General features: G+C 37.7%; 1 protein-coding gene across 5 annotated transcripts in view; it reads left to right on the top strand.

The window, feature by feature from the left end:
* The window catches only part of ADAM22 (ADAM metallopeptidase domain 22), a 239,128-nt gene that overhangs the window by 211,192 nt on the left and 2,610 nt on the right, over positions 1–25,326 (top strand). For 2 of the 5 annotated variants that reach the window (XM_036246469.1, XM_036246470.1), the window contains 4 exons: positions 8,777–8,877; positions 9,225–9,291; positions 13,735–13,821; positions 19,082–19,205. In XM_036246469.1, the coding sequence (XP_036102362.1) occupies positions 8,777–8,877; positions 9,225–9,291; positions 13,735–13,821; positions 19,082–19,205 (379 nt within the window). Of the gene's footprint in view, positions 1–6,284; positions 6,480–8,776; positions 8,878–9,224; positions 9,292–13,734; positions 13,822–19,081; positions 19,206–25,326 lie in introns of all 5 variants that reach the window. The other 3 variants (XM_036246467.1, XM_036246468.1, XM_036246471.1) reach the window with 3 other exon arrangements.

Genomic DNA, 25,326 nt, shown 5'->3' with positions numbered 1-25,326 from the left:
TCTGTCATTTATTTTTAATGTTTTTTTCATCCAACAATGCTACAATTAATAGAACTTCTTATTTATGTTACTTCTATAGTAATATACAGGGAAATTGATTTTTTTCCTTGTAAAACATACTTCTTCTACGTTAAGGTGTCACCGTTGTTTACATTAGTTAATTAGCTTTCCTTCATGTTTTTGATACTTGTATTGCCTTCTGAGGGGATTCATTTTTTATTTGTTACTGTTGTTCTATCAGTAACCTCCACTCATAAGTGATACAGTTTCTATTGGCACAGTGTTGTGGTTGGGAGAATGTCCTGGCACTTGATGAGCCTGTTTCATCTCTGCATACGAAAATATTTTTTTGTATTGATTAGGTAATTGCATAGGTCGTTAAAGAAATACTTTGCATCATTGGAAGCTGATTGTCTAATGTACTTTTTCTGAATAAGAAAAGCCCATAAAGTCAGGCATCCCATTCATCATAACCTTAAAACCTGTGTTTCATCTATAACATAAAAAGGGATACAAAGCATTTCTGCAGTTTTACAAGAATTGCCTATTTTTAATAAATTGAAATTTGTACATATTGGAGTATACCCTTTACTTTTCATTTAAAAAAATACTAATGCTATTAGCTATTGAAACAAAATAATCTAAAATATCCTGGAAATGGATAGTCCAGACCAGGTCTTGTACATCATAGCGTACTAGTTTTATACTCAAGATCTATTTGCAGATTACTGCTTACTTAGCTTTTCCTACTGTTTTATTAAATCCGTGGCAGATTAGAAATAAGATGTAATAAACACAGTGAGACTTTTTCAGGCCCCAACTGCAGCTTTCATTTTTTCACAAATGAAAATTGTAAACTTGACCTTATCTTTCCTTCCTCGTTGTAATTTAAAATTCCTATAAGCTTTAGCCCTAAGTATCTACAGAGTCTCTATAAATAAATAGTGCCCACAGGGTACCAACTGAGATCCTGATCAGTCAGCATAGGTTTTAAAAAATATTGATCTTGCCCTGGGGTAATTAACTTACTATTAATGGCAAAAGTAATATGGAGGCAGAATTAAATTAAATTTCAATAGTTTGATAAATTAACATTTAAACCAACTGGATGTCTTTGCATCGTGTTCTAGAATCCTGTGTCTTGAGAAGAGCTTTCTGTTGGGCAGAAGTTGATCGGTCACGTCAGAGACTTAAGTTTGGTGGCTTTCTTCAGGGGAAAATAGAATTGGGCTAATAGATAAGAAACAGATGATTCAGCTGCATTTTCATAGGAGCTAGGGCTATAATGTAATTTAATATTGCTGACTATGTAAAAGGGCAAGTAAAATGTCACAAATATGTCACATAAGCAAAACTGAAACAGTGCTCTGTGTCCTCACCAGGGATACTATCCAGAATAAATGAACTGTCTACATTACAAAGAAAGAAAGATTAATATGTAAAGCTGTGCACCAATCTTATCCTAGCTCAATATATACATAGGCATAGTTAAGGAAATTTTTACATGAAGACTCTCCTTTATGTACCTAATATAATTTCATGTCTCCTGGTATTACTGAGTCATCATTTCATCAGGCAGGTTACTCTTTCAGGATCTAGTCTATATTTTGAGAATTGTCACATCTCAAGCAGATATTTATTTTATATATTTTGATTTGTTTTAACACTTTGCCCTTGTCCACAGCTAATGAATCTTGAGCTTGTACAATATTTCTCAAAATGGAAGAGTAGCAGAATAGACTATCGATCAGGAAGTCGTGAGTGTATAAATATCTTCTGAAGAATTTTCCTTTTTGAGAATATATGTTAAGTGGTTATAGAGAAGATAGTAAGGCCAACAGACAAAAACACGCATTCAGAAATTTATAACCTTGTAAACATATCTGCAGATATACAAATAAAGATGGGCCCGATTTCAAAGAATGCCAGGAAGTAGAAATAAGAATTTTGAGTTGTCCTTGCCTTTAAATTAGGTTTTTTTTGAGGTTCCATGGTAAAGAGGACCAAGTGACAAGGAACCAGACATCACAGTAAGGGACGTTATTAGTATGTGGTCTCTGGAGACTGCGTTTCTCTGATCTTCAACTGAAAGAGGCGGATGTGGTTCTCAGAGGGGAAGGCAGCAGCATCATCATAAGTTTGGCCTGCACTCCCCAGCTAAGCTGGTGAGAGAAATGATGAACATAAGGGTTTGCTTCGATGCTAAATGTAAGACCATATTAAATAGGTATCATACTAATGATGTAATGTCTCAGAAGTGCCAAACTGGGCATGACTTCCAAATTATTGGAAGGTCAGGCAAGTAATTCTGTGAAGATACCTTTTAACCTGGTCTGTTTTCCCTCTGGAGAATGTGTCTTCGGGGTTTTCATTACGTGAAGGAATGTGTGATAGAGTTCATTGCAGGTCTGATGGAAAGATAAGAAGCAAACCCATTTTTTTTCTTCTTCTTCTTTCTGTTTACAAACTGTTTAATGAAATATAGAAGCTCCATTCTGGAGCAGAGTGGAGGCAGAAGTCCATAAGTGAATCATCACTTTGAATCTGCCAGAGTCATATTGTGAAGGGCAGAACCATGGAACCTAGGAGCCATGGAGAATTCTTATGCACCATGTGGTTAGAAGGGTGGCTATTGGTCCTTTTCTTTAAAATCTTCAGGGAAGAAACCGCCAGAATTTTTTCAGTTGATGCTATTGTTTATATTTGAACCTAATTGCCTTAGGTCTTAGCAGTTATATACTTTATAACAAGCATTTTAAGTCTGAGTTTCAGTTTTCAAGCAGATTTTCAAAAAGCAATAGAATAAGAAAACATTAATTGAACTTGGATTTATAAGACACCTATATTCAGCTTAAATATTCTTTCTTTGTCTGAAACAAACACACATTATTATGATTAAGGGGAACTAGAGTAAACAATTAGATCATAATCTCCTGATCGATCTATACCTTAAGCAGAAGTCCCCATCCCTATTTCTTTTCTCTCTCACCTGTTTTAGCCACTTTATTTTCTGCTTGTGAACCTCCCTCTTTTTTTTCAAACCTTTCTTAGTTTGTTTCTATATTATTATTTCAGTGATAGTCATGCATCTGTCAGTGTGACTTGGTATACATTACACAATATTTCTTAAAACAGTAATCATTTCAATAACAGACAGCCCAGAAACCGACGAAGCACTGGAGAAATGCTTCCTTCATAATTAAGGTTAAGACTTAATTAAATTTTTTTTCATTATATTCTCATTTTGAATGTGCAAGAATTATTAAATTAAATATTATGGCTCACCAGACCATTTTAGGAAAAATCAGACTTCTCTCATAACAAGATCATTTTTGAGTAAAAAGGATTTAGTTAAATAAGCTTTTATTTTCTTTTGGTCATTACTTATTTTAAAAATTCATGCACATGTCTAAGATATGTACATGTAATATGGGAAATATGATGTAATTTTCCCATTATAAAACTTAGCCCTGGTCAGGCCACCTACTGTGATAATCACTGCTACATTCCAAAATTCTATGAAACCACCAAAATTTAGGAAGAAAGCCATAAAGACTAGAAAAATTAATCCAATGTTAAAAAAAATTTAAATAGATCATTTAGTTGGTCATTTATAGTCTTTTTTAACAAATGATGAAATGTTATTTTCTTGATCGCGGGGACCTGATATTCTCTATCTTCACTAAAAGTTAAACAAGAAGAAATAGGTTTGTTATAATATGTAATGGATATTGAAAAGGGGTAAGTTTATAGAGCATGAATGATGTTAAACATTACTCTTAAGATCTTTAACAAAATTAATAATCATTAACATTTTTGTGCATTTACTGTGTGAAGAAAGTTACATGTATTACTCATAGAATTTTAATGCAAAATAGTTTCTGTATTTTAGAGACTTCACAACAGAGATAGCTAAGAATCAAAGCTTCCTGGGATGATAAAAACAAGATGCTCAGAAATTCATTGAACTTAAACTCCCTTCCAAACCTCTGAAAACCACAGTTTATGATATGTTTAGCATTTAAGATGTTTATACAGTGTGTAAAAGGTCATTATACACTATACAGAAATTACTGAAGGAATGGTAAAATGTGCTTAGTTAAAAAAAAAAAAAATAGAACCACTGGATCCCAGCCATTGTGAGAGGAAGTCCATTTAATCCTGTGCTGTCAGCTAAGTGAGGCCTTGGTAAATACCAGAAACATGTAAAGAGAAGGTAATTTGGGGGAATTAATTAATGGGAAAGGTCAAGTGTAATTGGACCTTGTCTTTATTTAATTTGAATTTAGTGATGTACATCTCATCAGCATAGAAAGTTTATCATTAAAGGTGATAGTGACAAACATGAGTTGTTAACCATAAAGATTATTACTGGAAATGTGATGTTGATGGGATGTTCTCTGGCATTCTTTTATTACTATTACTGTGATACAAAAGGAAGTTTTCTTCCTGAGGCAACATAGGGAGCTTTGATTTTATTGAGAGCATTTTCTAAGCATTGATAGACTATTTTACTGATGAGAGGCAAGAAAGAAAATATAATTGCAGAGATTAAGATCTCTTGCATAAGAAGATATATTATTTGTCCTATACTATTAACACTATAAATATGGGGGCTTGTATTCTTTTTTTTAAAAAAATTAATGTTTTGTAATGTACTGGGAAAAAAAGAAAGATTACAATTATGAGCTGAAGTCACTTAAAAGGTTAAAACTTAAAGGGTTAAAATATTTTGAAGGCCCTGGCCAGTTTGGCTCAGCAGTTGAGCGTCGGCCTGTGGACCAGAGAGTCCCGGGTTTGGTTCCTGCTAGGGGCACATAACAACAACAACAACAAAATATATATATATATTGAAGGATTATGTATCAAAGAATTATAGGTAAAATTAGTCTTATAAATGTAATGAGAAATTCTTTTTTTTAAAGGGGAGGAGTAGGTTTAACTACACAAATTAATAGAATTTTTATTAATAGATTAATAGTGCTTTATATCATTTGGAAAAGCTTTAGTTTTGTAGAGATATGTGAATACATATATAGGATTGAAATAATATGAGGGAGGATATTCAGTACTTTAGAAGAGTGAATGGCCAAGTATTTTAAACATTTAAAACAATGTAATTGGTACAAGGAAGCACACATGTGAAAGTGGCATATTTTGGGTAGAATTTTAGCATCAGCAAGTAATCATGACTAGCATGGTAACTAAGGAAAAACCAACTGGGAAACGGAGTTAGCAGATTTGTTGGAGACCTTTTTCAGTCCAGCTCTATCTGAAATTCCCCATCCAGCACTAGTTCACGATTCCTCCTCCAAGAGTACTGAATGGATCGGAATCCAGTTTTTGATTCAGTTGGCTGCTTGGGGGCCATGCATTGGCAAATGATCAGATGGGCTGCTGGGGAAGTTAGGGCTGACTAGGTGGTCTGATCTAAAGTTTTTACCCTGTTCCTTCAGAGGAAGAAATAAGAATCTTTTCATCTTAGTTAATTCAATAACAGTGAGTAGAGTCAGTCACAGTGCAGATTTCCCCTGCTGAACTCCTACAGCGGAGACAGAGAACTGAGGTCACCCACCAGCTACCTATAAATACCCTCCAATAGTCTCATCAAGATTCAGTTATTTTTTTCAACCCTTTCTTCCCCTTGCTAAATGATCTTCTTTTACATATTCTACTGTGCAGTTATAGAATGACATTATTGACTCTTCTCTGAGTCTTTTCCGGTTTCTTTATACTTTTTGTTAAATGAACAAGGAAGTTCCAAATTGAACAGAGAACTCTAATAAGAATGTATTTGGATTAAATTATAGAACATAGCTTAGAAATACATCATTTTTTTAAAGATCAATCAAGGTTACATTATATAATATTAAGAAATCATGAATAGTTTATTCACCACGGTGAATAAAACGATGCCTCATCTGGGCAAGGACTGCCTGTCCCACCATGGCTCCTTTGGCACCATTTTTTTTTTTTTTTAAAGACAGAGCTGCAGTTATCATCTCTAAGAACAATGAAGTACAATGAAAAACTTCATCTTTCCATATTTTTCCCCTGAAGCAAAGCTTTATTCATTCAGACTGTAAAGGCTTCAGCGATTGCATTTCTGAGCTCTACAATGACCTTTAACTTGTCATATTTATTAATAATCCTACGTGTTGTTATAGATTTGATTCATGTAGATCATTATCCCTACCCCTTTTTTTCCTAAAATAATATTTGTATATGTCTGTGTTCATGTGTGTGTCTTGTTTTCTGACTCTGAAATGTTTATTATGCCTTAGACAGTTACCCCAGGGAGATTATGTAAAAAAGCCTGGAGATGGCGACTCTTTTTATAGCGACATTCCTCCTGGAGTCAGCACAAACTCAGCATCTAGTTCTAAGAAGAGGTCTGCTTTTCTGTCGCATTTTCAGATTTCTACCTGTTCCATCACACATTATTCCATTAGTCAGAACATTTCATTATTTTGCAGCAGGTTTGATTACTTCTTCCTTCTTTCTTGAATGTTAAAAAATAGTATCCTTTGTTCTTTGATTACTCTGATTCAAAATGCCATAAGCTCAGAACCACTTGTTTAATTAATCAGACCAGAAATCCAAGCAAAACAAAACTAAACAAGTAACGTTAAATCTATATAAAAACCCTAGGGTTTTTCAGTCTTGCTCTCATATGGCTTAAGAAACTATACGTAGCATTTTACCGTATTTTAAATGGTGAGCTTTATGTCATGTTTGGTAGTCAAAGAAAAAGGTTACTGCCATGCTTTGATAAAAGCAGCTGTTAAAATAAATTGGTAATATGATTGCTGTTTTGAATATTTTCTTTTAATTTTAAATATATCAAAGCTAAGCTTGCTGTGAAAAAAAGATCGCTGCTCTGTGAATCATATATTTGAATATTATGATTTTGCCTTTTATGCCTGGAATTATTTCTAGACTTTATGACTTAGCACTTGGTTGCCAAATTAATTTAAGTGTATTTAATGTTTGTGAGTCTTATAATACTGTGGGTGGGGTTAAGATATTATATATGTGTCTTAAACTTTGATGCTAAATTCTTGCTCCAGGATCGTAAAGTGTATAACACCATTTCAAATTCTGCATGCTTTATAATTGCTTAATAAAATAAACTGATAGAGGAAATAAATAGTTGGAATGTTTTAGGAAATGAGACATTCATTGAAAGATGCTAAAATATTCCTTTGGAGAGTTTTTTTGGTAGGAGTATAATGTATAGGCAAAAAAGATTGATGGCCCTATGTATTACTTTGGGCATAGTAGTTACTTTGTAGATTGAAAGGGAAATTGCTAACTTACTGAAAAGAAACAGGATCTCTTCTGGAATTCTAAATAGAGTGAATCATCTGTAAAAATTTTGCAGTGCATTTCACTCTTTACAAATAATCAGGAAGGACAATAGAAGAAATTAGTGAAATCTGGGAACTCTACATGGAACTCTTAAGCATGAAGTGGTGCTTTTACTTAGATAACATAGCTTAAAGCAAAGTAAAAACACTAGTTTTTGAACAAGGAGCACAATTCTATGGCAGGGTGTTCTAAAAATGTTATTCTTTTAATTTACTGGGGGCTTTTTGGCTAAGAGAATAAGATTTACTTAAATTCTCCCAGCATATAAAATTTTTTCTTGGTCAAATGTTTAATTTTAAAATAAATAATATGGTAAATAAGTGGAGAAATCAATGGATTCCAGCAGAATTTCTGTTGTCCTTCTGTACAAAATGGGCATCATTTTTAATTAGCAAATCATGTTGAAAAAATTCTAAGGAATTAATATATAATAATTGTGTCCATTTATTTTTATTCATTAGTGGAAGGTTCCTTATAACATAGACATTACTAGCATTAACTGGAATGATATGTGGAAAAGATTTTAAGTGTAGTACTATTTTCTAAAATAGCTCAACAAGAGTTTAAAATACTGATTTGAATAATTACCAGATTTTCACAAAGTCTTAGTGGGTTATAACTTTTAAGCAGTTAAAAATTGTGTTGAATTATGTGACTTCTCCTAAGTATATGGAGTTTGTTAAAATACTTTTCTTATGTGGTACCAGGTAGGTGTGGAAATTTTGCTTCTTGTAGCCAATTCATTTAAAGACGGCAGGATACGAATAGCTAAAGGGCTAATGGTACATGGGCTTTGTGAGAGACTTCCACAACAAACATCTGATTGCGTTCACTTAATGGACAGTTAATAGTACTACATTGTAGGGGGCCATATATGTGGAGACAATGCCAATTCTCAGAAAATAGTTTTATTGTTTAAGAAAAACACATATTACTCTGATAAAGGTTAGTCAGGTTAAATAGAGCAAATCTTAATGAAATCTTTTAGAAGTCCATGCTCTCATAATATTTGAATGGAAACCATTGCTTTACAATTAAGAAACATCTATGGTGGGACCCCATTATAACTCTGCTGCTTGGGGTATCTAACTGAAAAATGTAGTGAATTTACTATATGTAGTTGTTGTGTTCTGGGGAATGTAATTGGCTTGCATTGTATCCTGATACTTTTCGATTATAAACTATTATAATGGGGTTCCATTGTATTTGACTTTTCTTAAATTGAATGTTGTGTAATTCTGCCTTCTTCATGAAGACTTTCATGTTCTGTTCATTCTTTCATTTTAGATTTTTTTCTTTCTTAATTTATTTTAATGCACAGCGATGCTTAGAAGTTTTGCTTACTGATTTCTAAACATTCATTTGATTATATTTTTGAACAATATATACACATTTTCAATTTCAGGTCAAATGGACTCTCTCATTCTTGGAGTGAAAGGATTCCAGACTCAAAACACATTTCAGACATCTGTGAAAATGGGCGACCTCGCAGCAACTCTTGGCAAGGTATAGGGTGGCATTCCAAATCTAGTTGTCCACAGAACCCAAATTCTGTATTCTCTGGTCCCTGATTGTAAAGACTTTTTGTTTTTTTCTTTTTCGTTGGCTGTTTAGCTCTTCTCCCAGTAGAGAAGAAGGCACTTATTATGAGTTCAGTACTTTTTCCTTGGGTGGGAAATGATGGGATTTGGTAGCACAGTGCTCTAGACACATTGGGAAAGTTGTACAGAGCTATAAAGCCCTGTGCTCTGCGTGAAGCTGGTTGTGAATTACCCATTTGAAAAACCGTGTAATAAACATAGGATGATATCTTAAATTTATATTCAAATCTAGCTATAAACCATCTCTTTCAGGTAACGTGGGAGGCAACAGAAAGAAAATCAGAGGCAAAAGATTTAGACCTCGGTCTAATTCCACTGAGTAAGTTTGAACCTCTAATGGAAAAAGGCTTTTCAAGGTCCTGTGCAGTTAGCGTGAAAAGTTAATTAACCAGATTGTCTGAGCACTGTGAACCATGCCTCTGGTCTTGGTTTTGTCTTTTCAATTCTTTTTTGCCATTTTAAAATTAACCATGGCTTTTCTCTTTTACATAGGCATCTCCGCAACTGTGCCCAACCCAATATTCACTGACAGTGCAGGCTTTTTCCTCCAGTACCCTGCCATTGTGGTGTCTTGGTTCTGTTTGAAGGGAATTTTGATAACATTCCTTTCTTCTCATCACCCGGGGTCCAGCCATTTCAGAGGGGTCACCCTTCCTCTCCCCAGTGTTCACACAGCCTAGAAGCATCAGGGGAAATGCCCACCGTCCTAGAGCATGATACTGCTCACCGTGTGAAACCACCGCTCCGGGGCTTCCTGGCTGCAATCTAAGCATTCTCTCAGACTAATGGAATTAGTTTCCCTTAAAATGGCCCTTCCGAGGACATTTAAAAGGGCATTTACCTAAACTTGCTCTTTAACGGAATCATTGTCACTAAATGCAACACTATCTGTTTTGAATGATAGCCACGTATTTTTTTTTTTTAAACTGGGGTTGGGGGTATGAAGTTACATTGAAGTAATTTATAATAAGGTCAACACCATGTACTTTTGTTTGTTTGCTTGTTTCTCCACGGAATAAAGTACAAGTGAAACCAAGCTTCCCCAAACCCCACAGAATAAAACCCATCCTTGCTCTCCTGGACCTTGCCACGTGCTTTTAATTAACCATACTTTTTTGACCCATCTGAAATTTTTTTTACTGAGTTCTAACTGCAGTGCTAGTTATTATTCCCAGGATCTCTATTGCTTCTTTATGCCTTAATACTTAAAAAATCTGAATAGCAGGTATTGGTTAACTGCTTGTCAAAAGCTTATGTTAGCTTTTGCATTGCAGACCCTGCCTTTTTCAGTCCGGAGCAATAGCATTGGCCTGACATTCGGATCTTCCTGCTGATGGTATTGTCTTGTAGGTGGCTTGTAAAAGTTTACTAGAGAACATTTTACCATAGCAACAGCAGATAGGTTCCATCGATACCGTTGCACGGTCCAGAAGGGCATCATAGAACGCCACCATAAATAACGAATCCATTAGAGTTTATCTTGTACATTCCCAAGGTGCTTGGATGCTTTCCCCCTCATTGTGGATAAACTCTTCTTGGAATGTTGTTTGATTTGTTTTGCATGAGGTCACCTGGTAAGAGCTCCTTAGCTTATCTCAGTTGCTCATAAAAGTACAGATAAAACTGCAAAATGTTCTTCCCTTTGTACTGTTTAGTATAGTATTCTAACAGTATTTCCTGTGATGAAGCTCTAAAAACTCTTAAGTGAATAAGGGAAAAAAAAAAAGAGCCCACCATTAGAATACTTGGTGTTTAGCAAGATTCATAACAGTATTTTTTTTTAGAATAACCACTTTTAAAAAATATTTTTTTCCATAAAAATTCCCATTCATATCATATGGTAAATATTGTGCTACTAGCTAGCCCTTCAGAAATCTTGCCTGTGCGATAATTCACTTACAATATTTAATAAGATATAATGGAATTATGCTTATGAAGAAGAAATATTAAGGATTCCCTCAGATTTTTCAGACTTTCCAGATTTGGGTTACATGTCTCATGTTACCTAAGTGGAGCCAATTCTGCAAAGCTGACCACGTACCTTACTGTACAGGCTCTATACTGTATATATATATTTTTTTTTTTTCTTAAAAGGAATATGAATACATAGCATACCAAGAATCATGTTGACAGGTTTTTTTATACTTTCCATATTTGTTAAATAATCCCATTTGCTTCTGATATAACAACATCAGTTGTGTGAATACGTGAGGGGCAGAATGGCCATGGACAAACACATCTTTTTAATTTTTTTAGATTAAGAGGTATTATAAGGTCCATTATTTCAGCATTCCTTTTAGTGTCTCATGATCCCAAAGGATGATGAAACTCTGGGACATGAATTAAATGCTAAGTAACAACACAGAATATCCTTGTTTAATGTATTGTTTTTCCCCTGAAAACTTTTGCTTCTTCCTCACTGTTGTACATGATGCAAAAAAAAAGCCTTTGGCTTAGACTTTGTATTATATATTGTGTTTTTACAGGAGGGAGACCCAAGCACCTGAGCCTGGGCACTCCCTCGCCCAGACAGTCCCATCCCAAGGCATAAGCCCAGGGGGCTCTGACAGCCCCCAGACAGGGAGTCTGGATCACAGGTCAGTCTCCACCTGCCCCTTCATTTTGGGCTGCCAGTTAATTTCCCTCCAAGCCCCTTCCTTGGCTGAGAACAGGGTCATTTGATCTCTGACTGACCTCCAATGTCTGCTCAGTAGTCCTGGTCCAGCCAGTACCAGCTAATTTTCCTCTGCCTTTCCATCCTGGAGAACACACAGAGCTCTCCTATCCTGTCGAATGCAATTATTATTATTATTATTTTTTTGCATGTTGCGCTACAAGCCAAGTCAAGTCACATAGGCAGGTTTTAGCAGTTTGATAAAATCCCATCACCCCAGCCACCATGACCTAGAGATATTAGGAAGTCCACTGTGAAGACACTTGCATGGCAGATCCCCCCGGAAGGAGCAACGATTGAGAGCTCTGTTCAGTGACTTCTAGTGAACTGATCACAGCCTTCTGAGATGCCCCCTGAGACGGGGGAAAGGTCTATCATGTGCAAGTCAAGCCCTGTGGCTGTAGGTTTCATGCAAAGCCATGTCCTCTGAGCCAAGTCTAGGATTGTCAGTGAGAAGAACATGTCTCTTGGGTGTGGCCACCTGCCTGTGGCTGATCCAGTTTGCTGTGTGTCACCTGATAACAAAAGCTGCATGGGCTTTCCCACAGGTTTCCCCAGGCTAGAGCACTCACGAGTCTCTGTCTGTGGCTGCACTTGCTTTTTTTGACTTTTTCTTTTTGTTCAGAGTCTCAGTGGAAATCTTTATGCAAGTTTTAATTGGCTATCTCTGTGGAAAGCGCAAGTTGGCAATGATTGTGGCTAAAGACAAAACAGTGTGAGTTGTTCCTGAGTCAGGGACACTATCGTAGCAAAACTGGTCTTAGAAGTATATAAAGTACCCCAAACCTTCTCTCAGGGGGGAACTTTACGAACTTATTTTGTGGCATACATTGGTTACAGCTAAAAATGAAGGAAAGGGCTATGGAAAAATAATCTAATTGGTTTATAGAACTGTGGTAATATAGTCTTGACTTAAATGTATTTCCAAACTAAAACTCAAGAGGAAAGAAGCAGACTTTAACCACAGAGAGTATATTTTATAGTTTCCTCTGGTTTGTTTCCAAATAACTTTAAAAGAGTTTGGATCTTCATTGCTTATAGTGTTTTCAGAAGTTACTTTTGAAATGAGAAAACTCAGTAAAACCTCCAAATTCTCCCAAGACTGAATCTGTTGAATCTATATTTACTTTATGAGGGCAAATTCTTAGGGGATATACTTTTGCTTGACGACCCCCCCCCCCCCCCGTAAAAATAAAAGGAAACTCTGGAAGGAAAACAAAAATAGCAGGCCCAATTTTAATGCCTTTAAGATTTTCCTTTGCGATGGAGACTTTGCCAGGTCCACCAGGGAAATGCTAACGAAGGTCGTTATTATCTGCTAGCAATCACTCATGTGATGTTTGGACACTCAGAAGGTAACCTCTGAGGGCCATTTCATAATGGAAAGGAGCACTTTAGTCTGGAATGCACCAAGATGAGGAAGGACCATTGCAGCCGCACCTAAATTACTAAACCCAGCTTCAAGGTCATGGAGACCTGTTGGGACCACCCTGAATGTGCGTTGGGGCTCCAGGATCAGAAGAGTGGGACCCTCTCTGCTCCCATTGGAGCACCTTTCTGGTTAATTCCCCCTTGGGATCTGCTCTCAGGAGAAAGATGGAGGCCATGTCAAGTCTTTCCTTTCACACTGGAAAGAGAACTTTGCTCCTTTTCATTGTTCTTGGGATTATATGCCCAAATACCAGGTTGAATTGCAGCCCTCTCAGTGTTCTCGGAAGGCACCGTTACCATTTGAAAACCAAGAAGCCAACTGAGAGGGGGCCTGGGAAATGCCCCTGTGGAGGTGGGTGCATGGGATTGCTGACAGTGCTATAAAGAACGAACTTCTGAGTCACTCGGGGACACCCCTGGAGAGGCGTCCCTGAAATGTGCAGTACATTCTAGAGTGCCTTGAGCCTTGTTGCAGCAAGTTTATTCTTACCTGATTGTACAGACTGCCTTCTGACCTTACCCAGCATCTGTCCCAGTTTATTTGCCGTGGTCCCTTGCATTTGGAGGGTGAAGAAAATCCTTGCTAAGCTTGTGCTGTGTATTTTCAGATTTTCTATCTTGTTCTGCTTTCTTTGTTCCTTCCATTGCTTTCTGCAGGTATTTAAACCCATGGTTCAAAAGAGACTATAATGTAGCTAAGTGGGTAGAAGATGTGAATAAAAACACTGAAGGACCATACTTTAGGTATTTTATAAATTAATTTTATATCCTTTTCAAACTTTCCCAGCACATACAAATACTGTAGCGTGACTGGCTCTCTCTCTTGTATCTCCCCATACAAGTTCCCGGAGATGGAAAGGGTCCTTGTTTCTTTGCTGCCTTCTGGGCTCTGTTTTGGGCTTCATGAGCAAGTCGAGCTCTTCCCTGAATGTTTCAAATGGAGCCATTTAGTGCATGTCTCTATCACCATCTCGAGCTTTTTAGTAGCTTTCTCTTCATTTTATGCTATGTAGTGTTCTGTGGGCATGAAACATCCTTCCCACTAATAAAGAAGCACTATTAACCTGAGCAGTTTAATTTCTAGAATGTACCTATTCCATAGTGCATCTTTCCTACTCACTGCCTTAAGAGTGCACAGTGCATACGAAAACTCAAACAAGAGCCCAAACAGAAACTAAATGCAATTCATGGAATGTTACTTGGAGGAAAAACAATTATTTGTTGTAACTTGAAAATTATTGAGAGAATACTGGCCACATGAGAGTGTATGGAATGAGTTTAGGTTGTATTTGTTCAGTACAACCATTTGCTTACCAGAGAAGGGCTGTGCTGACAGGTTGTACAGATGTTCACCAAAGCTAAGGACTTTTGTAATTTCAAATAGAACAGGAAGCAGATCAGGAAACATGTTCTTGATTCACAAACAAACAGATAGCATATCTGTACATTTTAGAGACTAGCATATTACTCAATTCACTGTAGCTCAGAGAGAATTTCCAAGAGCTCTTAATGGCATTTTTTCACTCTTTAGAATATCTGAGTGATTTCCTAGAGATAAATGTCCACTTTATATCTGACTACTTTGTGACAATTAATGTAAAGAAGGAATACAGGCTGAACGGCTGCCTCTTCTGAACATAACGATATGCTTTCAGATTCTTTATTGCCATGACTTGGGCCAGCATTTAACAGATACCAAAATGTATGTGTGGATTTAACTCTCAGCACCCATATAAGGTGGACTTTCTCTTCCTGTGTACCATTTAGTTTAGACACGTTTAGTTTGAGAAAATGATTAGACCCACCTGCATTTTAATTTGATCCATACATTCGCATATGCCCCAAGGAAAGCATAACCCCTGCCTGCTCACAAAACTATATCCTGCTTTTCTACCCCTCCTTTCTCTCCGGCCCTGTCTCTCTGCTTATACCACCTTCCCACTGAACCTCATACACACACTCACAGTCAAACATCCCACCCTCACCTGTAGCTCCCAAGATGGCCAGCGGCAGGAAGACAGGTAAGATGGTTTTGAATGTTCTTTGGAATCTTGGCTCACCTACAATCCCATTTCTCCTTTCTGTCTTCCTCAGGCTTGTGGGCAGATTGTGATTTGTATCAGTCATGAAAACAAAACGGGATGACTGGTCCTCTATGGGCTAGGGCTTTTACGTCTAAGTGGACTTGGCACTTTGCAGTCACAGCTTATGAAATGGTACCCTGGAAGAGTTGATTCACCTCCCCTGGGTGAGCTGAGTAGTTTATGTGACTCCCAGAGAAGAGTTCACATTTCTTTGAATCAGCACCCAGGTCTGCCCAGAAGCTGCATGACTAGACGCAATGTGGATGGGGAAATGCTTAGCACCCCGGTTGCACGAGCTGCGAGGGCAATTTGAGACGGTCCTTTTTTCTCCTCTTTTAATCTGAGCTGTGGGTTTCTACAATGGATAGTCACATTAAGAAGTAATTATTAAAGGTCCATATTTGTGTTCAAAGCCTAGGAAAATTCAGTGGAAGATTGTAAGTTATCTGTTATTTTTGGGGTTGTTAAGTAAGGGTCAACACAATTTCTGTGGAAGTGGTGAATAATTGAGTTACCCCAGGGCTTTTAATACAATGATTCTGACAGAACAGAAATGATTTCATCTGCTCTCCATCCAAGCCAAGCCTCAGAGTGGAGGTGCCAAGTGCATCCACACCTTGGCTCGTGCTCTTTGCCAACCCTGTGCTTGAGCTTGGGTCTGCTTCCTCTGCTGCCAGGCCATTCAGGATGACCTCTCCTGCCCAAACCACCAATGAGGGCACAGGCCACTTTATTAATCACCTATATGGTGTGGGGTTTGTTGCTGCATCATCAAAATGCAATGGGGACTTTGTGAATGCAGGAAACTAGTTCAGAATACAGCCTAGTATTTTAAAATATAGTGTTCACATCACTGCAAAGAGCGAGGCAAATGCCAAAAGACTTTGCATGATCAGAGTGCCTCCGCTGTGCTCCCTGCCCCAGTTCTCATATGACGGTGGCCGCTCGGATTGTTGAGCATACATTCAGGACATGGGGGAGGAGCGGGGGAGGTCAGGGCAAGAGAATTCTCTCCCCACACCTAGATCCTGGAGGTAGTACTGTTGGTGACATAGCTTTATGGGCCCGTAGAAGGCATTCTTACTCTTGGGTATTAGCCAGTTGATTGCTCACTTCATCAGTGGTCCACTTCCATGACTTTATGGAAAATGCTGTAACTCTGAAAATAAACTTAATAACTGTCATGTATTGAGTGCCTACTACGTACCTTTATTTCTCACAACATCATGAGATATAGGCATTCTTATTTCCTTCTATGGAGGAAACTGAGGCACAAAGCGTAACTCAAGGCAGACAGCTAGTAAGTGTCAGAAGCAGAATTAGGAGCCTGGCTCTGACTCCAAAATCTGTTTTTTTTCCATTTGACTGTAATTAATTAAAAATAGGGTGGGTATTGACTACTCACATCTATTCTAGGACACTACAAATCCCTCAGGATTAGGCTACTATAAAATTTGATATGAATACAGCCAAGAGGTAGACCTGTGTCCCTTGTGTGTGACCAGCCTGGTATTAGCCTATGCTGGGGGGCAGAACTGAGCTGAGATTGGCCTTACAGGCATGTCTCCGAAAGGCAAGCCGAGAAAGTCTGATGGAGCTCCAAGTTACAGCCCAATGCATTGGCACACAGACGTACTTTCATTGTGCAATTGTAAATGGCACCCAATGTGGTTACTATGGTTTTTAAAAATGCAGTGATGATAATGGCTAGCATTTGTCCAAAGATTGTTTTGTAAGTGAACGAGCTGGGCTGGTGCCTGGTTTTCAGTGAAAGAGATTGAAACCGCCAGGCAAATACCTAGGGTCAGAAGAGAGCCTCGAGGTGGTTTTGAAGAAATGTCCAGTTTGTTTTGTTTTCCCTAAACTGATTTGCCCTGCCTTGTTCTCTGCTCTTATTCTGACTCCTGCTCTGGTGCTCTCCACCCCCACGCCCCCTAAAATAATCCCCTTTACGCTCTCATACTCCACCCAACCTCCAGGACCCCAAGCTCATCCCCCAACTCAAACCCTCCTGCCTGGCTTCTCTTCCCCTCAGGGTCCAAGTGTCAGTTAACCAGTGTGTTTATGTGAGAAGTAGTATATGAGCAATTCCTTTGGCTTCTGGAGAATACCTCCTCTTTTGTTTTAAGCCATTGTTGGCTTTGGCCATGGAAAGGCATGTGAGGGAAGACTGGACTTCCAGCACCCCTTGTTCTACCCATACTAAATTTGTTTACTAAAGATCACAGTCCTGTTTTATAAATAATTAATTTCTGAATTAGCAAAATGTGTTGTAGTGCATGGCTTTAATAGTACTTTAGAGGGTTTGAAGTATTAGTATTCTTCATTCTACCCATCTGCTCCACAGTGGAGATCATTAACACAAGAGAAGTCCAACAGCCAAAATATTCTAACAGTCACACTAAAGAGTGGTCCTGGACATTTTTTACAAAATAGAAGTTACATTAGAAATTACAGATTAAAAGTAAACTGAATCACTCTTGATTCTTAAAATTTAGTGAGAATGTTCATTCACTCTGATCTCAGGGTTTGTAGGAAAAAGTTATTTTAAAACATTAGCTTGCATTTCATGTCCATAAAATAGAAACTGATATGAAAACTATGGCAGAACCAGAGCAAATAATAATATATGGATGGGAACTAAAATTTAAACTAAGGGAGGAAAAAAGACATCTTTATGTCATTGCATGCAATGTAGGCCGCAGATCTGTCCCTAGCCAGTATCACCCACCACCTGCCTGAGTCAGTCATTCACAGGGTGCAGAAGAGGTGTGTCCTTCTGAAATAAGTACTTGAGCTCTAACGTGGCATTGTAAGTAGTTCAATAACATGGGTCATTACCACCTTGCACCAGGAACTGAGGAGTCATGGACGTGTAGTGGTGACATTTGTGAATGGATAGCTAATGCTGAATCAGTACATCTATTTTTTATTGATATGGTGTAAGTTGACACTTTTCACTCTACGCTAATTTTTGTTTTTTTACTTTAAAGACAAGATGGCAAATATGGACTTAATTTAGTCACAAATATTACCACCGCACATGCAGAATCAAACAAGAACAGCGTCATATGCCAAGAGTGTATGGAGATCTATCATGTGGAATATCTCCATGATGAAGAAAACATGTTATCCACATAGGAAAGAGTCTTGTCATTGTGTTTGTTTTAGTTTTAGTAAAATTCCAGTCAAAGTGTAGTCACCTTATTGACATACCAAGTGCACCCTAAGCGAGTTATCAAGATCCACTTGTATGGCCTAGAATCCTCCCCTGTACAGACATGCTGATTGGAGGGACTAATCAGACCATTTTTGTATGTTCTCATCAGACTCTGTTTGGCTGGAACTCTGCACTCCTTACTGCTTGCATGTTTACTAATTTATTATTAAAATCTCTGTATTTGCCTTTGTTCTTTCACAACTAACACACTGGCCTCTGAATGCATGAGTTTTGTGCAAACTGGTGTGTGACTTAGCAACTAATAAATGTAGTAATTGTATTTTTGGCCCTTTAAAATATAATTGGAATAACTGCTAAAAATATTTTTTACATTAAGTGGTAAAAATAAGGCATAATATTGAGATGTATACTTAAATTACCATTATGAGCTCTTAGAATAATGTTATTCCTTCTCCATTTTAGCTTTTTATTCTATAGGAAACTTCTCTTGGTTTTCTAGTTGAAAGTACATTCTGTGCACTAACATTTAAGCAATCTATTGCAGTTATGAAATTAGGAAGATAAAATTCCAGCATTCCATTGTTGTGAATGACAGGTTATCTCCCAGTAGCTAACCCCCCACAGTAGAGGCCTATGAAAGTAGAAATCAGAGGGTTTGTTCTGTACCCACTTTTCAGATATTTGAAAAAGATATTAAGCAGTTATGTAATATTTATTTCATGTGTTCTCAACGTCTCAGGACTTTATCTCCTGCCAAGTCTCCTTCTTCATCAACTGGGTCTATTGCCTCCAGCAGAAAATATCCCTACCCGATGCCTCCACTTCCCGACGAGGAGAAAAAAGTGAACCGACAAAGTGCCAGGGTAAGTGAACACTTCCATATGCTAATGTCCTCCATCATTATCATTTATCTATGAGCTCATCTTTTAAAAAAGAGAGCTCTTTGTCTTTCTTTGTTCATAAGCAAAAGCAAAAGCAAAAAATTAAGTTTGGCCTAGCCGGTGTGACTTGGAGGTTGAGCATCAACCCATGCACCAAGAGGTCGCTGGTTAGATTCCATGTCAGGGCACATTGCCCACATTGTGGGCCTGTCCCCCGGTGGGGGGCATGCAGGAGGCGGCCAATTGATGTTCTCTTTCATCAATGTTTCTGTCTCTCTCTCCCTCCTCCTTCCCCTCTCTCTAAGATCAATAAAAAGAAAAAAAAATTAAGTTTGGAAATCTATAGGACTCTTGGGGCTTTGGGGCTCAGATTTTATATTTGTAAATTATTTTAATCATTACATTGGTAAATTCTAGAAATATTTGGTATATAGTAATGATTCGTTGTTATATATTTGCATCTTTTATTATTCAGTGCAGCTAGTATATTACAACCTGGAATAAACAAAACAGAAAATGTATTCTGTTTTTTAATATACGTGGAAATGCCACAGATTAAACTAGCCTCATTTCCATGCCCAGTTTGCTTAATCAGGCCTTTTACTGGCTAATATCACCCAAAGGGTTTTAGAAGTAGGAAACTGTGACAGAAAATCAAATCCGTGTTTTTGAAATGGTGGAATTTGGCAACAAGGAAATGGGACTTCAAAATATGTAATAATTTAGAGTATGATAAAGGGTGTGGTGAAGTTTAGCAACCCATTTTATTTTAAAAAGCCACTTTTTTTTTTTTTTTTATGAATTTTTATTTATTTTTTTGTTACAGATATTTTAACTTTTTACACCCCACCCCATTGGCACCCCCCACCCCACCCCACCCCACCTCCGCCCCATCCCCGGCTTAGTTGTCCATGTCCATTGGTCATGCATACATGCATATAAGTTCTGTGGTTTATCTCTTCCCACCCCCCCCATCCCCTCTTCTGAGGGATGTCAGTTTGTGCCCTACTTCCATGTGTCTGGGTCTACTGTATTCCTCAGACTGTTTATGTTCATTATATTCCGTATATAAGTGAGATCATGTGGTATTTGTCTTTTTCTGCTTGGCTTCTTTCACTTAGGATAATACTTTCCAGGTCCCTCCATGTCGTCTCAAAGGATAAGAGATCTTTCTTTCTTACCGCTGCATAGTACTCCATTGTGTATATGTACCACTGCTTTTTTATCCATTCGTCTACTGGTGGATACTTGGGCTGTTTCCAGATCTTAGCTATTGTAAATAGTGCTGCTATGAACATGGGGGTACATATATTCTTCCTGATTGGTGTTTCAGACTTCTTAGGGTATATTCCCAGCAGTGGGATCACTGGGTCAAATGGGAGTTCAATTTTTAATTTTTTGAGGTAGCACCATATTGTTTTCCATAGCGGCTGCACCAGTCTGCATTCCCACCAGCAGTGTATTAGAGTTCCCTTTTCTCCACACCCTCGCCAACACTTGTTGTTTGATGATTTGTTGATGGCAGCCATTCTGACAGGTGTGAGGTGATACCTCATTGTTGTTTTAATTTGCATCTCTCTGATGATTAGTGATGTTGAGCATTTCTTCATATGTCTTTTGGCCATTTGTATGTCCTGTTTGGAGAGGTGTCTGTTCAGCTCCTCTGCCCATTTTTTAATTGGGTTCTTTGTCTTCCTTTTGTTGAGTTGTATGAGCACTCTATATATATTGGAAATTAACCCCTTATCTGATACATCATTGGCAATGATGTTCTCCCATACAGTGGGTTGCCTTTCCATTTTGATGATTGTTTCTTTTGCTGTGCAGAAGCTTTTTAGTTTGATGTAGTCCCATGTGTTCATTTTCTCCTTTATTTCTGTTGCCTTAGGTGATGTATCAGTGAAAATTCTGCTTCGTATGATGTCCAAAATTTTGTTGCCTACATTTTCTTCTAGAATTTTTATGGATTCACGGGTCACATTTAAGTCTTTTATCCATTTCGAGTTTATTTTTGTGTATGGTGTAAGTTAATGGTCTAGTTTCATTTTTGTGCATGTAGCTGTCCAATTTTCCCAACACCATTTATTAAAGAGGCTGTCTTTACTCCACTGTATGGTCTTGCCACCTTTGTCAAATATTAATTGAGCGTATTGCCTTGGGTCCATTTCTGGGTTTTCAGTTCTGTACCACTGGTCTATATGCCTGTTTTTGTGCCAGTACAAGGCTGTTTTGGTTACAGTCACTTTGTAGTATAACCTGATATCTGGTATTGTGATTCCCACCTACTTTGTTCTTCTTTTTCAAGATTGCTGTGGCTATTCGGGGTCTTTTTGGGTTCCATATGAACTTTTGAAGTATTTGTTCTAGTTCTATGAAATATGTCGTTGGTATTTTGATGGGGATTGCATTGAATCTATAGATTGCTTTGGGTAGTATGGACATTTTAATGATGTTAATTCTTCCAATCCATGAACAGGGTATGTGCTTCCACTTTTTTATATCTTCCTCTATTTCTTTTTTCAATGACCTGTAGTTTTCTGTAAATAGGTCCTTTACTTCTTTGGTTAAGTTTATTCCTAGGTATCGTAATTTTTTTGGCGTGATGGTAAATGGGATTGTTTTTTCAGTTTCTCTTTCTGTGAGTTCATCATTGGTGTACAAGAATGCCGTCGATTTCTTGACGTTAATTTTGTATCCTGCTACTTTGCCAAATTCATTTATTAAGTCTAGTAGATTTTTGATGGAGTCTTTAGGGTTTTCTATGTACAATATCATGTCATCTGCAAATATGACAGTTTCACTTCCTCCTTTCCAATTTGGATCCCTTTTATTTTTAATTCATGTCTGATTGCTGTGGCTAAGACTTCCAGTACAATGTTGAATAAGAGTGGCGAAAGTGGACATCCCTGTCTTGTTCCTGTTGTTAGTGGAAATGTTTTTAGTTTCCGTCCATTGAGTATGATGTTGGCTGTAGGTCTTTCATATATGGCCTTTATTATGTCGAGATATGATCCCTCTATTCCTACATTGCTGAGCGTTTTTATCAGAAATGGATGCTGGATTTTTGTCAAATGCTTTTTCAGCATCTATTGATATGATCATGTGGTTTTTATTCTTCATTTTGTTTATGTGGTGTATCACGTTTATTGATTTGTGAATATTGTACCAGCCTTGCATCCCTGGAATGAATCCCACTTGGTCATGGTGAATAATTTTTTTGATGTATTTCTGGATCCGATTTGCTAATATTTTGTTCAGGATTTTGGCGTCTATGTTCATCAAGGATATTGGCCTGTAGTTTTCTTTCTTTGTAGTGTCTTTTTCTGGTTTTGGAATTAGAATTATGCTGGCTTCATAGAACGTGTTTGGAAGTCTTCCTTCTTCTTGAATTTTTTGAAAGAGTTTGTGGAGAATAGGTGTTAGTTCTTTTTTGAATGTTCGGTAAAACTCCCCCGTGAAGCCATCTGGGCCTGGGCTTTTGTTTGCTGGGAGAGCCTTGATTACTTCTTCAATTTCCTTAGATGTTATTGGTCTGTTCAAGTTTTCTATCTCTTCCGGGAGTAGTTTTGGGAGACTGTGTGTTTCTAGAAATTTGTCCATTTCGCTTAGATTGTCGAATTTGTTGCCATATAGTTGTTCGTAGTAGTTGTTAACGATCTTTTGTATTTCCGTGGTGTTGGTTGTCACTTCTCCTCTTTCATTTCTGATTTTGTGTATTTGGGTTCTCTCTCTTTGTTTCTTGGTGAGTCTAGCTAAGGGTCCATCAATCTTGTTTATCTTTTCGAAAAACCAGCTCTTTGTTTCATTGATCCTTTGAATTGTTTTTTTGGTCTCTATGTCATTTATTTCTGCTCTGATCTTTACTATTTCCTTCCTTCTACTTGCTCTGGGGTTTTCTTTTTGTTTGCTTTCTAATTCTTTAAGTTGTGAGGTTAGACAGTCGATTAGAAATTTTTCTTGTTTTTTGAGGTAGGCCTGTAGTGCTATGAACTTCTCTCTCAGAACTGCTTTCGCTGCATCCCATAGATTTTGTGTTGTTGTGTGTTCATTTTCATTGGTTTCCAGGAAGTTTTTTATTTCTTCCTTGATCTCCTTGGTAACCCATTCATTGTTTAATAACATGCTATTTAGCCTCCATGTGTTCAAATGTCTTTGCATATTCTTGTTGCAATTGATTTCTAGTTTCATGCCATTATGATCTGAGAAGATGCTTGATATGATCTCAATCTTCTTGAGCTTCTAGAGACTTAGTTTGTGTCCTAACATGTGGTCTATCTTTGAGAATGTCCCATGTGCACTTGAGAAGAATGTGTATTCTGTAGTTTTGGGGTGTAATTCTCTGTAGATATCTATGAAATCCATTTGGTCTAGTGCTTCATTTAGAGTCTCTGTTTCCTTGCTAATTTTTTGCCTAGAGGATCTATCCAGTGCTGTCAACGGGGTGTTGAAGTCCCCTGCTATGATTGTATTGTTGTCGATTTCTCCTTGGAAGTCCTCGAGAAGATTTTTAATATATTTTGGTGCTCCTATATTGGGTGCATATATGTTTATCAAGGTTATATCTTCCTGTTGGATAGATCCTTTCAATATTATATAGTGGCCTTCTTTGTCTCTAGTTATGGTCTTCATTTTGGAATCTATTTTATCAGATATGAGAATTGCTATCCCAGCTTTTTTTTTGCTTTCCATTTGCTTGGAAAATTTTTTTCCATCCCTTCACTTTCAACCTATGTGAGTCTTTTGTTGAGAGGTGGGTCTCTTGTAAACAACATATAGATGAGTCATGCTTTCTTATCCAATCAGCTACTCTGTGTCTTTTTATGGGAGCATTCAATCCATTTACGTTTAAGGTGATTATTGATATGTACTTATTTATTGCCATTTTTGTTTAGTGTGGTTCTATTTTTCTTCCCATTTCTACTGCTAATTACAGCAGTCCTTTTAACATTTCTTGCAGTGCTGGTTTGGTGCTAATGTATTCCCTTAGCCTTAAAAAGCCAGATTTAAAAACATATATTGAGTTGACTATTTTTATAAAAATATGATTCACCTGAAATTTCATTTAAATACTGCCTTCTTTTATATCTTAGTCATGATCAGTCTTACAGTGTTCCCAGAACAGATCCATTATGTGAAATGTGGGGTACAGTGAGTTCAGAGGCAGACCAGCCTTCGGAGGCTTAACTGAAAAATATAATGGAAGAATAATTAATTGATGTCCAGGCTCCATTATTACATTAACATTACAATTACATTACAATGTTGATCTCCTCAGAAATAATTTTGCAAAAAAAGTGAAATAAAACAAATCTTTAAAAGCCTGGGCAGATTTATCTGCTAGTGGGCCCTGGGTTCCTAGGCGCTTTGGTTTGGAAAGCTGTTTCAGAACCTCTTGGAGTTGAGGGAGTTGAATTTTGATCCACATTTACCTTGATCTCCACAACTTAGGTTGAGGATCAAAGTCAGTAAGAAAACACATAAAAAGCTGATTAGATCACTGTGATCCAAAAGACTGTAAAAAAAATCAGTGGTGCTTTGTTAATCATACAAAATTATCTTCATACGTTAACATGGGAAATGGTAGCAGATGGAAAGGAAGAAGAAAACTCAGGTTCCCAGCATTCACTTTCAGGCCTTAAAAAGGGACTTGCTAACGGACATCCAGTTTTCACGATCTGCGTCTGTGGTAATGAAATCTAAAGTGATCTCACTCCTTCCCTTCCCGGGAATGGCCAAAGTATGACATCTCCCTCTTTCCCCAGTGAATTGTCTACGTTGCTGCTTTTGCTTTTTCCAGTTGGGGACAGTCTCTCAGCAGTTGTCATGCCAGGGTGTAGGTTACTGGAGATTTTCCCACATGAGAACTCATGAGAATGAGTTCCCCAGAAGAAATGGCTGGCCACAGTCCCTTCCTGGGCCGAGCGGGGCAGCGCGTGAGAGGCCTGGTTGGTCCCATCCGCTGTGGAACACCCACGTGAGCACGTAGCGGAATCCTGCAGGACAGGCAGCCTCCGCCTTTGGGCTGTCTTGTGGGCTGTGGGCAAGCAGATCTTTCTGTCAGCAACCCCTCTGTTACAGCTCTCCAGCCATGGCCAAGGCCGTG

The sequence above is a fragment of the Molossus molossus genome, unplaced genomic scaffold, assembly GCF_014108415.1.
Source record: "Molossus molossus isolate mMolMol1 unplaced genomic scaffold, mMolMol1.p scaffold_m16_p_7, whole genome shotgun sequence".
In the NCBI taxonomy this organism is placed as follows: domain Eukaryota; kingdom Metazoa; phylum Chordata; class Mammalia; order Chiroptera; family Molossidae; genus Molossus; species Molossus molossus.
This window is presented reverse-complemented; position numbering and strand designations above follow the sequence as displayed.